This window comes from Castor canadensis, chromosome 8, assembly GCF_047511655.1.
Source record: "Castor canadensis chromosome 8, mCasCan1.hap1v2, whole genome shotgun sequence".
NCBI classification, from domain to species: domain Eukaryota; kingdom Metazoa; phylum Chordata; class Mammalia; order Rodentia; family Castoridae; genus Castor; species Castor canadensis.
Window position 1 is genome coordinate 26,715,448 of NC_133393.1, and position 15,773 is coordinate 26,731,220.

The 15,773-nt window shown below is 34.2% G+C and overlaps 1 protein-coding gene across 1 annotated transcript; it reads left to right on the forward strand.

Annotated features, from left to right (window-relative positions):
- Positions 1-9,882: 9,882 nt before the first annotated feature.
- On the forward strand, positions 9,883-10,860 carry LOC109680064 (olfactory receptor 12D3-like). Its single transcript, XM_074084817.1, has 2 exons — positions 9,883-10,478; positions 10,590-10,860. Exons 1-2 carry the CDS (start codon positions 9,883-9,885, stop codon positions 10,858-10,860), a joined length of 867 nt encoding a protein of 288 aa, XP_073940918.1.
- The last annotated feature ends 4,913 nt before the right edge of the window (positions 10,861-15,773 follow it).

The window sequence follows — 15,773 nt, forward strand, 5'->3', positions numbered from 1 at the left end:
TAACCAAAGGAATGTAAGACAGGATACAGTACAGACACCTGTACACCGATGTTCACTGCAGTACTATTCATAATAGCCAAACTCTGGAAACAACCCAGGTGGCCTACAACTGATGAATGGACCAAGAAATTGTGGTATATATACACAATGGCATATTACTCAGCCATAAGGAATAAATGACATGTGGTTTGAAGGTAAATGGATGCAAGTGGAGGACATAATGCTAAGTGAAGTTAGCCAGGATCAGAAACAACAGCCACATGTTTTCTCTTATATGTGGAAGATAGATCCAAAGATAAACATACACAAAAACAAGCATGATCATATACAAACTCAGATGTAGAACATGTTTATAACAGTGGAACTACTCTATGGAACTCAGGGAAAGGAAAAGAGAATGTTAGAGCATCAGTAATATCACAAAACGTAAGATGTGAAGGTAGAGGATATAAGGATGTATATTGAAAGCTGTTGAAAAATGGGGAGGTACGAGGTAAAGGTGTAAGGGAGAGTAATGGAAGGGGTCCAACAGGACCAAAGTAAGTTACACCCACAGTGGGCATACATTGAAACACTCCTTTGAACAGCAACTTAAATATTAATAATGAGAACCAGGACTGTAAAATGGGTATAGTGTGTGTTGTCGGGGGTACTAGTGGGAGGGGGGACTGTGAAGGAAGTAGATTAAGGTGAGGGTATATGGCAGATGGACTTCATATACCTATATGAAACAGAATGAAGAAACCTCTTGCAATTTCTTTAAGCGGGGTGGGGAGGGGTTGAGGGGAAGGATGATGGGGACAATGTAAGTAATGTACAGTATAAGTGTAATTGGAATTGTCACTATGAATCCCCCTGTATAATAAATATATCCTAATGAAAATTTATTTTAAAAATTCTCCTTCTCATAAAACACAAGGACATGGGCAGAATTCAGCCAAGGTCTTCAATGCTTTATAATAAGGAATGTATTTCCTCCAGTTTCTAACATGATAATTCTAATTTCTGTCTAGAACATATCAGAATGGCTTTTACTGTTCATATTTTTACCAACATTCTGTGCATGGCCTCTAATCTCTGAGAAAAGAGGCTCTTTTATAACTCTTCTTTTCTGAGCCCCCACCTGAATTATCCTCACTGCTCAGTTCACATCAGTCTAAGGCTTTCTCTAGCTGTGTCTCCCAAATTCTTCCAGCTTCTAACCATTACCTTATTCCAAAGCTGCTTCCACATATTTAGGTGTTTGTTATAGCAACATCCTTCTTGGTATCAATTTGTTTCTCAGTTCATTTGTGTCCCAAAAACAAAATACTTGAGGATGGGTAATCTATAAACAGCAGAGACTTGTTTCTGCTAGTTATGGAGGCTGGGAATTATAAGACCAAGCCACCAAGTTTGGTGTATAGTGAGGGCTGCCATCTTCCTCCAAGATGTTGAATCTTCCAACATTGGTGGATCTTCCAGAGGGTGTAAATGTTGTGCCCCATCACACAGTAATAGATAGAGGGCAAAAGGTCCTACCCCAAACTGAGTCAACTAATCTAATTCATGAGGGCTTTACTTCATACTTAAACACCTCCAAAAAAAGCCTCTTTAAAAACCATGGCATCCCAATTACAAATGCTGAACTCTTAAGTTTTAATTTTAAGTTTGGAGAGTCTATAAAAGGTTGAGAGTAAAATCATGTAATTTTGAAATATCACTACTTTAACCCAGATAATTCAATAACAATGAAAAAGATCTTAGGATTGTAAGGTTGGAAGTTGTCTCTGGGATAAGAGAGAAAAAATCCTGCTTAACTATTATAAGACATTTTCCTTCTACAAGTGCAGACCGTAGCAGTGACCAATTTTGTGGAAGACTTTCTCTTCCTGCAACATGAGCTGAACCAAGATACACTGAAAAAGGACATGTATTTTGTGTGGAGAATGAGAGCCTAGAAGCATCTGTGCAAATAAAATTCTCTTGGGAGATGCCTGTTGTGAGGTGGAGCATCACATGTTCTCATTAGGAAGAAAGTAGGTAACTGTATTACACAATTCTGTGTTACAAGTCAATTGGTTTTCACAAGACCAAAATACCTGTTTTTAGTGTTGAAATTATTTACTCTGAAGAGATAAATAAGCCTTCAGAGCACACCGAACTTCTTATCAAGACATTTCCCAGCAGTTACTACTTTTCTAGAAATTCCCTGATGTTACTAATCAAATTGGCAACTCAACAAACTCTGCAGGGCAGACTACATAACAAGGTTGAAATAATTGTTCATAATAAGATGTCCCAGAAGGGAACAAGCTCTTACTTGTATATAAGTCACATGTTTTGCAATTAAGAAGAGCAGTGTTAGCTGTTGAAAATGGGAAGAGAACTTGGAAACCCTCTTAGGTGAATATTGTGTCTCACCTCAGAACCTAAAATTCTGTATCATGCTGATAATCATTATAACACATATTGAGTTTGGTCTGCCCTTTCAGATAGTTTCTGTGTGAATGACAAAGTCCCCTTAGGAGATAGCTTCTTGTTTCTACTACCTTAATTGAGTTAAAGAATGAATTGTATTCACAGAAGTAAATGCATATTTCTATACTCAACTAATTTTCTACCATGGTGCTAAGGTCATAGGAAAAAGGACAATTTTTTAAATAAATAGTACTGGGATAACTGGATGGTTACATGCATAAGAGTGAAACTACTTCTGTGTGTCCCAAGTACCATTTTAAATTGAAATGTGCAAATGTAGCTTAAAGTGATATTTTTGTTGCAGGCAACTAGGTGGGATGCTCTGGGACACAAGACTAAACCAACAGTTTTAAATAAATTTTGATAAACAGTTAAAAAAAAAGAATGAAACTACATCCCTATTTCTCACCAGTTACAAAAATTAATTCAAGTGAATTAACACTTAAATGTAAGACCTAAAACTATGAAACTGCTGAACTAAAACAGAGGAAATATTTTAGGACATTGGAACAAAGAAAGGTTTTTCTGACAAGTGCCCAAGAACATGAAAAACAAAGCAAAAATAGACAAATGGGATTATATGAAAGTAAAACCTTCTGCACAGCAAAGAAAACAATCAACAGAGTGAAGAGACAACCTACAGAATGGGACAAAACATTTTCAAACTATACATTTGACAGGGAATTGGTATCTAGAATATATAAGAAGCTCCAAGTATTAAATAGAAAAGTTTTAAAAATGATTAAAAATGGGCAATAAACCTAAATAGACATTTCTCAAAAAAGGCACACAAATGACCAACAAGTATGAAAAAGTGCTCAGTATCACTAATCATAAGAAAAACACAAATCAAAGCCACAGTGAAATATCGCTTCACACCAGTAAGAATGACTATTATCAAAACCATGAAAGATAACAAGTGCTCGTGAGGATGTAGAGAAAAGGGAGCTTCTTTGACTAAATACCTGACGGTAACAACTAAAGGAAAGATTTATTTTGGCTTTTAGTTTCAGGAGGTCTAGTCCATATCTGCCTGGCCCTACGTGCTTGGGCAAAACATCACAGGGATGGAGAGTGGGATGGAAGTCTTCACCTCACTGTGGACAGGAAGCAGCCAGGAAGGAGGGTATGAGGATCAGGCTTAACGCTCAAAGGCACACTCCCTGGGAACCCCTTACAGTAACTAGGCCCTAACACCTAAAGTTTCCACCACCACACAAAATAGCACCACCAGCTGAGGAAGCAAGCATTCAATACCTGTGGATGAGGGGGCAACTCATATTCAAACTATAACAGAACCTTGCACACTTTTGATTGAAATGTACATTAGTGTAGTCATTATGGAAAATGGTATGGAAATTTCTTGAAAAATTAGAACAGAATTGCCATATGATTCAGCAGTCCCACTCCTGTGTATATATCCAATGGAAATAAAATCACTATTTTGAAGAGGCATCTGTACTCCCATGTTGATTGCAGCACATTTCTAATAGCTAAGAAATGTTAACGACATAAGTGTCTATGAACTGATGCATGGTTAATAGAGCCATAAGAGGATGAGATCCTCACCGTTGTGACAATACTGATTGAGGGGGAGATTATGTTAAGTGTCATAAGCAAGGCATATGCATGATCTTACTCATATGTGAAATTTTTTAAAAAGTTGAACTTTTAGAAGCTGAGAATAAAATGGTGGTTACCAAAGCCCAAGGAAATTAGTGTGTGTGTGTGGGGTGGGGGGAGGGATGGGAACAGACTGATAAATGGGTACTAAGTTACAGTTAGCTACAGCAAGAAGTTCTGGTGTGCTACTGCACAGTGAGGTGACTATAAAGTAACAATTATGTACTGTGCATCTCAAAAAGTTAGAAGAAAACATTTGGAAAGGTTTTTTAACCATAAAACAGTGATAAATGTTTGAGAAGATAAATATATTTAACCTGATTTAAACATTATGTAATGTATCTGTATAGAAACGTCACAAGGTATCCCGTGTGTGTGTGTGTGTGTGTGTGTGTGTGTGTGTGTAATGTTCATGCTTTTATGGGTTTGGTAAATTGATTAAAATAAAAGGATAAAAACATAAAGAGTAGATATAAATTCCTAGATTTTTTTCCTTTAATACTTATATTGTAGCATTTATAATGTAAACATTTTTTACACTTTTATTCAGTAAATCTAGTTGATACTTTTGCAAACTTGTGAAGAACAATTTTCAAATGTGATTATTCAGTTTTCTGTCAAGTGTCTTGGTCTATGTCTGGTACGTGGTCTGGTGCATCTATAATTAAATAGTCTCCAGTTACTCCTATTTAGATTGATAAGACTATATGGGTGCTGCTATACAGTCACACATTCACAATTACACAAGTCACTGTTGCATGCATGTTTTGAATGTAAGCCCTTATGTTAATGAAGTTTTTTTTTTTTTCAGTCACCAAGGAAAGTGACGGAGAAAGAGTCTAGGTAAGTCAGAATAAATAAGCTTTGCTAGGATTTAAGTGATGAAACAGTGGTAAAGTCCATGAGTTTTAATGTGTTCTGCCCTTTTAGTCTTATTCATCTCTCTCTCCTTCTTTTACTATGAATATGTTTTATCATTCTTGGATTTGTTTCTCTCTCTGCTACTCTGGGAATTTGCATTGCTTGTTTTTTTGTCTTTTGGTCTGAAATTGTAGCTTGTATACTTACTAATACAAGGACTTCAGAACACTTTAATTTAATAGAAGCTCATTTTGTTTTGCATGCTTTAAAAATATTTTCTTCTGTGCCAGTTGCAGTGGTTCAAACCTGTAATCTCATCTACTTGGGAAACAGAAATCAGGAGGATTGCTGTTTAAGGCCAGCCTGGGCAAAAAGTTCATGAGACTCCATCACAACCAATAAAAGTACACACCTGTCATCCCAACTAGCCAGGAAGCATAAATAGGAGGATTGCAGTCCAGGCTGGCCTGAGCGTAAAGCAAGACACTATTTCAAAAATAACTAAAGCAAAAAGGGCTGGGAACCTCGCCTGAGTGGTAGAACACTTGCCTAGCAAGTGTGAGGCCCTGAGTTTAACCCCCAGTACCACCAAAAAGATACTCCTTTTTAGCACCAACAAATATTAATAATGTTCTATATAATCAATTTTTTGATTTTCCAGTCATTAACTATGGTGTTTTGTATTTACATATTTTGAATCTCTGAGTTTTCTGTTTGATTTCTTTTGCCTGTTACTTTAATCATATCCTATAGAATCTCTATTAGTGAAAATTTTCTAGTGGTAGTTCTTAATTTGCTGTGAAGTTGAAGATGGACAAATTCTATTCTCAATTATAAAGTATATGGTTTCTGGATATGATGAATTTGAACGCTCACTGACTTGTGTTCCATTGTTGCCATGGAGATTTCAGATGTCTCACTGTTTAACGGTTGGGCGGTTAAACCCAACCATTGAACATACTGTATCTTTCTTTCTGCTTTTAAAATACTTTTTTTTGCTTATGTTTGTTTTTTTTATGTTTCATAATTTTCAAATCAAATCACTCATCTTTTCTGTACCAAGATGATTCAGTTTAAGTTTTGTGGTCTTTAATTTTTAAGTATGTTTGCAAGTGATGACATATTTTCATTAACCAGCTGCTAGATGTCCAAGGATAAAAGCTGTGTCTTTTCTTTCTTTCATAATCTTTTTAATTTTTTCTTTAGTGAATAATATAAGGCTTAACAAAATCATTATTCAGTTAAATGTAATAAAATGTTTTTATAAGTATACCATAAAATGTAAATATATACTTATGATGAGAGAAAAAAATAGAGATAACAAGTCTTTTGAGATTAGATCCCAAGACACCTATGACGAGACACCATTAGCGAAAGTCAGAAGATGTAGTTTGTTTATTTTCTGATCAGAATAAGAACAAAATCCAAGTATTTTGTCATTTTTTCTTATGCATAGATATAAGACGTTTATCATATGAGGCTTTGAGCAACACAAAATCCCTATTAATTTTACTCAAGGAGACAATCAGTGCATCACAGGTGCATCATTGAAAGTCTTTATGTACAAAAGATGTATTTATTCCAAGGTATGTGAAGACAAAATTAAACAATAGGGTGAATTGACCAACAGAAAAAAAGAGGTTAGCCTAGAATAAGTTGTTTTGATGTAAAAAAATTGGCATATTTTTAGTGGGAACAAACTGACACTATTAGAAAAGGGTAAATGAGAGTACTGATAAATGCCTTTTGAATTTAATTGTGGAAATTACAGGATGGAACAAGAAGTCTCAAGTCATTACCTGGAAAATCCTAGAAATTTATGATTTATTTAATTACTGTTTATTTAATGTAGGATAGTTGCATATGTGCATTTATGTGTGTGTTTATAAGTGAAAACATACAGTGCATATAAATGGCTAAGTTAAAAATATAGAGCTGCATCATTTCTTTTAATACTTACCTTGTTCTGAAAATTACTGAATAGTTCCCTATGGTCATCTAGTTTGTTTGCAGTCTTTCTGGTTGTAATGACCAAATTAACATCATGGCACATATATAATTTTTGACATGTGCACATACATCCGAAAAACAAGTTCTAGAAAGTGGAGTTGCTAGTTCAAAGTGTGTGAGCATTTTTATCTTTGCTAGTGATTGCCAAAATGTTCCTTAGAGATTGAATTGATTTGTTTCCCCAACTACATGTCTATCACCTCTTCAAATAAATTGTGTTGGCAAACATTGATCTTCATGAAAATAGCATATTCTTGTATTTTAATTTATATTTATGTTTTGCATGTTTTTGTTTTGCCTATTAAGTTATAGCTCCTGTTAGGAATGTTGTGATATTTCTTAAATTTCACTGTAAACCTTTTTTCAAGTGAGATTTCTCTCATTGAGAAATCATGATATTTTAATTTTCTATTTTTTCTTACTTTCTTTTGTAAGGATATAGAAAATTTCCTATTTATATTTGAATAAGTAAGAGTTTGGGTGGTCAAATTACTAGTAGGAAGTTTATACAGATAGAGGGCATAGAGCTCTTTCCCAGATTTTTAGCTCATTTTCTTGCTACACCTTTAATCTCTTTGCAGAGATCTGCTTTTTTTTTTCTACTTCATCAGAGCCCATGAAATGACAATCTTTTTCTGATATTCCTAAGACATTCATACTCACTGTTAAGCACTCTATTTCTGGTGTTTCTAAAGTTATTTTGATGCTTGTATTTCTACACGTATAGCTTCCTCTGTTCTGCATGAGCAGGCTTGCAGACCTGATGCACTCTTCTATCAGGTACTAATTCTGTTGATGTGTATTCCTTCTGCATATGCATTATTTGAAATTTGTGGATTTTCAAAAAGATCTAGGCTCAATAAAGGTTTACATTGTGCAGAACTTATTCTCCTTTATACAAAAATTTTTGGTTAATGTGTATTAGTTGTACATTTTAATGGGGTTTAGTATGCTATTTCAGTACATGCATGCAGTGTGCACTGATCAAACCCAGTCTTACTCTTGCCACACTCTTCCTACTTAATCCAAGGAAATCACTATTCTACATTCAGGTTGGATTTTATTATTATTATTTTGTCTTTGAAAAATTATTTTTATTTGTGTATATTAATTGTAAAAATTGAGAAGTTTCTTATGATATTTCTATTCATGCATTTAATATATTTTAATATTTATCTTCTCTATGACTTTCTTACACCCCCTCTACCCAATCATTCCTTTTTCAAGTATTTTTGCAAGTTTTAAAAAATGGGTTTAATTATGGACTTTTCATATGTGTATACAATGTACTTTGATCCCTCTTTTGTAGTAGTGAGGAGATTTGAATCAAGACCATTGCCATGCTTCTATACAGCACCCAGAAATGTGTGCTTATTACTTCTATTTAAAAATGTCTTCAAACAGTAGCTAAGTGGAGGCAGAGAGAGAGAGAGAGAGAGAGAGAGAGAGAGAGAGAGAGAGAGAGAGAACAGCCAAAGGAAACTTTAAGGGTGAATTGGTGGAATGAACATCACACAGAAGGTTGATAATTAGTAAACTGAAAATCAGCAGTTCCCACTTATCCACAAAGGATGAATTCCAAAATCCCCAGTGGATACCTAAAGCTGCAAGGATAAGAGCAAACCCTCTATTTACCATGTTTTTACTCTATATACATTCTTATGATAAAGTTTAATTTATAAATTAGACATATCAGGAGGTTATTTACTAAAGTTAAACAATATGCTATAATAAAACATGAATACAGTCTCTTTCACTCTTTCACAGTACATTATTATTCTGAAAAAAAGTCCTCAAATTTTATAAATTAATCCTTGTCAGACTTTAACTAGATCTATTAATTATAATTACATAGATGAGACTATAGGTAAATAATGTCTTTAATCTACATGAACTGCTTTTTAGGTTTAACTCAGCATTCTAAGTGACCTTTTCACTTCTAAGTATCAAATATCACAATGACTCAGAACTTATCATGTACTACTCTTTTCCTTAATTATATATCAATTTAAGTCTAACATTCAAATCATGCTGTTTACTAGAGGTTATATCCTTTTATCTTTCTAGATAATAAACTTGATTCATTTTACCCTACATAGTATACTGGAACATATTTGCTAATTGTGATGCTTAATTTTTTCTAAAATTAGTTGTATAAAATAATGGACTTCAATATGATATTTTCATACTTGCATACTCTGTATTTCGATCATATCACCCCCATGAACCTTTCTTGTCCTTTTCCTTCTACCCTTGGATCCCTTTTCCCTCAAATAATTTCCATTCTGCAGATTCCACATATGAAAGGAAAACATATGATATTTGTCTTTCTGAGTCTGGCTTATTTCGGTTAACATGATGATCTCTACTTCTACCTGTTTTCCTGTAAATGACATTATTTTGTTTTTCTTTATGGCTAAATAATATCCTATGTGTATATAGAGCACATTGTCTTTATCAATACATCTGTTGATGGGCATCTAAGATGATTCCATGATTCGGCTATTAGGAATAGTGTTATAATAGATACAGGTATGGATGTATCTCTATTATAAATTAACTTTGATTCCTTCAGGTGTATATGTGATGGTGAATCTTGATTATATTGAAGAGTGCCTAATAGAATAGTGAAGTACATTTCGGGTATGTCTGCAAGGGCTTTTCCATAGAGGATATATGCTTGAATATGGGCATTCTACAAGCTTAGGGTCCAGGCAGGATAAAAGGGGGAAAATGAGAAAGTTAGCCAGAGCAGGTATTCTTTCCCTCTTCTCCCTGGTTGCCATGATGTGAGCTGCTGGGCTCTATCATGTCATAATCACTGCCATAATAGAGTGAAACCTCTGAAACCATGAGCCAAAATAAAATCCTTCCTTCCTTAAATTGTTTATGTCAGGTAATTTGTCACAGGGATTAAAAGTTTGACTAATGCGCTTATTGTCACTATTATCTTCGGTTTCCCAAACAGTGGAGAACATCACCACAGTGAATGAATTTCTTTTGCTGGAGCTGACATGTGTTCAGGAGCTGCAGCCTGTAATCTTTATGATTTTCCTCATTTTGTACATAGTAAACCTCCTTGGAAATGGGGCCATATTAGCGATTGTCCTTTCAGAGCCAAGACTCCACTCCCCCATGTACTTTTTCCTGGGAAATCTTTCTTGTCTAGACATTTGTTATTCTTCAGTGACAATGCCCAAGCTAATGGCAAACTTCCTTTCCAGTCACAGGGCCATATCTTTTGTAGGCTGTATCACTCAGCTACACTTCTTCCACTTTCTGGGCTGCACCGAGGCTCTTTTGCTAACCATCATGGGATTTGATCGATTCATGGCCATCTGCAATCCACTTCACTACCCTGTCATCATGAACCTCCAACTGTGTGTGCTGTTGGCAGCTGTGGCCTGGATCACCAGCTTCTTCTATGCTCTCATGCATTCTGTCATGACTGCACACCTGAACTTTTGCCACTCTCAGAAACTCAATTACTTCTTCTGTGATGTTAAGCCCCTCTTGGAATTGGCTTGTGGTGACATAAGGCTCAATCAGTGGCTCATTTCCATGGTCACTTGCAGTTTAGCCATGGCAGCTTGCTTCTTCACACTTCTTTCCTATTTCTATATTATTGGCTTTCTTCTGTTGAAGAACCGGTCCTGCAGTATGCTCCAGAAGGCTATGTCCACGTGTGCCTCCCATTTTATGGTGGTGTGTCTGTTTTTTGGAACTGTGGCACTCAATTATATTCCTCCTACTTCTGCTACATCTGTAATACAGGAAAAATTTGTGGGAATCATACATACTACTGTCACCCCAGTGCTGAATCCATTGATATATACTCTTAGGAATAAGGAAGTGATGTTGGCTCTAAGCAGATTCTTCCAGAGAAAGCTGAAACTATTTGCCTGAGAAAATCAGTCAAAGAAATTTAAATGGTCTATTTATGGATGAAAATATTATTATTTTTCATCCATAAGAAATCAGTGCATTTCTTACATTTTATTTTAATTTCAGAAATTTGTTTCATTGTTCACTAGATTTTTCATTCTACTATTCTAATTTGTTCCTCAGATAGTTATACATTCATTCATTTGAACTAGTTTGTGAGCAAGTCATGTTCAAAATACAGAGTACACAACAGTGGGAAACATCCATGAGGACATCAATGAAGTCATGGATCTTAAGTTTCACATAAGGGGACAGACAATAAATAATGAGTAAGGAAATAAATGTCTCTGTCTGAAGGTAATGCATGTTGTTGAGGGTAATGGAAAAGCAGCATGCTGAGTTGGGCACTGTTTATACAACTTGATCAAAAGAACACCTTTCCAAGAATGGACATTTGGCTAGAACACTCAAGGAAATGCAGGAGTTAGTCATGCTGGTATGTGAGGATATAGCTTTTTGCTTTTTTTAAAGAAACAATGTAAAGTGAAAGACCATTGAGACATTGAGTGTGCTCTTTGCTTATGAATATGGCAAAATGACAAATATGTCTGGAAAGCGGTGGGTTATGGAGAGAATGGCAGGTGCATTCAGAGAGGTGACAATGTCTGTGACATAAGCATCTTATTACTCAGTTGAAGGATTTGGGATTTACTCTGCATTAAATAGGATGACACTCTGGCATTTGCAGAGAGACCTGACTTGATATATCTTCTGTATTCAAGGAATCACATTGAATTCTATGTTGAGAATGGAGGGTAGGGAGGAAGGATGAAGTCCAGATTTGCTTAAGACCTTTGGGTGAGAATTGAAGGCGCCTTAGACCACAGTGATAATATGGAGATAAAAGTAAGTACTTTCCGTCTATATGTTGAGCATAGAACTTTCAATATTTGCAGATAGCTGTGAAGATGAGAAGTACTAAGAATGATTCTCTGTATTTTTTAAGTCCAGAAAAATGGCTGTGGTATCAGTACCTTAGTCTAGGAAACTATCAAAGGTTCATATATTTGTATTTTAGCTTTCCTCATAAGGGGGAATTATCTGAACTGAATCCTTTCCTTCTGGTAATTAAAGCCCTGTTTTGGCCTGAGAATATATTTTTAAGATGGTTATCTTGAAATTAGTTTGCATGTCTTAAGGTCTTTAAAGTCTTTAAAACTTCACTACCAAATTGCTAATCTATTTATAGTAATTTATTTTTCTTGGACATTAATTCAGTTTTTAAAATACTAAGAATAATAAAACTTAGTTTTCAATTTTGGGTAGTTTAGTTTTACTAAGAAGAATCATAAGAATAGAAACAACTAGCAAATAAGTCAGAATATGACTAGTGAGGAGTATTTTCTAGAGTGTAATTGGAACTGAAATCTAAAATTAATAGAAATTGTTGTCTAAAGTGGAAGCACTGTATTTTATATTTCATACTATTTATCACAAAGATACAATAGCCTAGGAGTACTGGCATACATTATTAATCATATGAAAATAATAAATAATTTTAAGAATAAAGGTAAATTCTCAACTATTTTCTCAATGCCTGTCACTAGTTGTTAGATACATTAGTTGATACACACACTCACATATACAATTAAATGTTTTACACAATTTATTGGTCTGTACTTAACACTAGATTAAAAGATAAGTTGCATGTTTCTGATATATTTACTGATCTGAATAGATATTTATTCATCATGAATTACTTGTCTTCTATTTTGTCTGAACCACATTTTTTCTCTGTTTCTCTCTCTGGTCATATTTATTTTTATAAGAGTTACATTCTAAATTCCTGTTAATATCCCAATATGTATATTTCTAGATAATTGTTGGTGTTGAGTGACTTTGTAAAACCACAAAAATGTGATTGTTGACATCTTCAAAGGTTTACTTAGCACATCTGTGTGTATCTGAACTCTAGAGGTAAGGAAAATAAATATTTATTTATAATAAAATATTTTCTTTCTCCTATATCTGGTTTGTTTTCACACAAATAAAAAGGCTGGACAGAAATTCATACTTGCAACATAAACATTTACTTTGAGTTCTTCTGAACAAATAATTTCCAATTTTTGTTGCATTTTAGAATAGCCCTCACTATATAACCTAAGCTCATGTTAAACTCACTATGTAGTTCAGTTTGACCTTATACACCCAGTTCTCCTGCCTCTGATTTCTGAGAGCTGGGATTACAGGCACGAGCTACCATGTCTACTCCTTGTTGCACTTTTAATGATAAAAACATCAGTGTATTTTATTTGAAATTATAGTCTCAAGGATGTCAGGAAGATGGTGAAACAGGAGGTTTTCCCTCTTGTATTTTCCCTCACCAATAACAATTTGAGAGCCATTCATGGACAAAAGTGTCTGTGTGAGAGTTGGAATCCAAAGACAAGTTTTTGGCCTCAATTCCAACTGTAGACCATGAAATAGCACATTAGTTGTCTTAAGAACCTTTTTTACACAAAAGTATCAGAGAGAAAAAATGCAAAACAGAAAAGAAAGCATAAGGACTTAGGAGATACCAGCACACGAACAAACAAACACAGTGTGATACACTTAGAAGGTGAAGACAGAAAGAGTAAGGAAACTTAGGTAAAGACGTAATAGCTGAAAATTCCCAAATCTTGGAAAGGATAGGGACAGATATATAAAGCTTAAAGAATCCCAAGTAAGATCAACTAGAAGACAAGTACACCAAGATACATTACAATAAAAAAGAACAAAGATGAGGGAATACATAGCCACTAGACTTGCCATACAAAAATACTAATGGAAGTTTTCAAAGGTGAAATAAAAGGATATTAAGTAACAGCATAAAGTATATGAAAGTGTAAAGCTCACTGGTAAAGATAAATATCGTCAAATTTAGAACATTGTGAGACTGAAATGGTAGAACAAAGACACATTTAAATAGAGTGCCAAAGATAAAAGTATTAAACTATAAAATGATTTGTTAATTAATGCATGATGTAGAAATGTGTGCAGAATGACATCAAGAGTAGAAAGATGTGTGTGTGGGGAGGTTAGTGAAAGTGTGTAATGTTTGTACATAATTAAAGTTAATTTGCTTAGTTAAAATAGAATACTGCAACTGTAAAATGGGCAATGTAAGCCTCAAGGTAACCACAGAAAGAACCTTTCAATAGCCTCACCAAGATAAACAGAAAGATTTTCAACCATACCAATACTAAAATGTTGACAAATTACAAAAGAGAAAAACGTGAGAGGAAAAAGCTACATGGAAATATATAACAATACAGAACAATAATCAAAAAGATAATAGTAAGTCCTTACTAATAATTAATTTAAATGTCACTGGATTAAATTGTTTAATCAAAAGACATAGAGTGGCTGAATGGACAACAATCAAGAATGTAACAACATTCTGCCTATAATTGGTTCAAATTAACCTTAAGTACATTCAAAGGCTATTATAAGTGAAGGAAACAATCATATTCCATGCAAATGGTAACCAAAAGAAAGAAGGGAGGTTATTCTTTTATGAGACAGACAGACTTTCACTCAAAATCTGTTATAAGTGATAAAGATGGTAGATTATCATGAAGATATAACAATTGTAGATATTTGTACATCCCTCTTGAAGGTATGTATCACATAAAGCAAAACAATTATGGTAGGGAACCTCAATAATCCACTTTCCTCAAGGGACAGACTGTCCAAAAGAAAATCAGTCAGGAAAGAGTGAACTTGGTACTAGAAAAGACTGACTGTACCTAAGAGACATAAGCAGAGCGTTACACTTCACTATTGTGGAATACTATTATTCCCAAGTATACACAGACCATTTCTAGCATGGATCATATTGTGATCCACAAAAGAATTCTTACTAAATTTAAGAAGAGGTAAATATGTCAACTATCTTTTCCATCTACATTGGTAGGAAACTAGAATTCAGTAGTAGTAGTAGTGATAGGAAAATTATAAATTTCACAAATGTGTGGAAATTAAATAATATGCTATTGACCTACCAGAGGGTCAAAGAAGAAATAAAAAAGGAAATATAAAAATATTCTGAGATAATCAAAAACTAAGTTTGAAACTTATGAGGTGCAGCAAAAGAAGTTCCAAGAGGTAAATTTATAGTTATTAATGCTCTCATTAAGTCAACAAAAAAGATCTTAAGTATAGAAGCTTACTGTATACCTCAAAGAACTAGAAAAAAACCCAAGTCCAAAGTTTTTTTAAAGATAGATGAAACCAGATGAATTCATGGGTGAATATTTGAAAATATTTAAAGAAGAATCAAGACCAATCCTTCTAAAACTCATCCAAAAACTTTAAAAGAGCACCTCCTGACTTTATGAGACCAGTTACACCTTCATGCCAAGTGCAGATAAGGATTGCACAGGAAGAAAATTATAGGTCAACATTCCAGTAAGTACAGTAGAGAAGAAAATCACACATCAACTAGTAGGTCTACCTGTTTTTCTAGGACAATAAAATTAATCAGACTTTAGCTTGACTAACCAAATGAGTGAGAAAATCCATATTAAATAAAATATTAATGAAAGAGAATTTACTACAACTTACATCATAGGAATACTATCATAGACCAGTGTGAACAATTCTATACAAGCACAGTGGGTTATCTAGGAGAAATGGATATATTTCTAGAAACACATAACCTACCAAGAAAGAATCATGAAAAATCAGACAATTTAAGTAGGACCAAAATGAGTAAGGAGAATGAAACAATAAATATTTCCTCTCAACAAAGTAAAACAAGGACCAGGGAGGTGCATGGGTGAATATTTACAAATACTTAAAGAACAATCAATACCAATCATTCTCAGACTCATCCAGAAAAATTAAAGAAACCATCTATAAGCTTTATATTTTTATTTTAAAATTATATT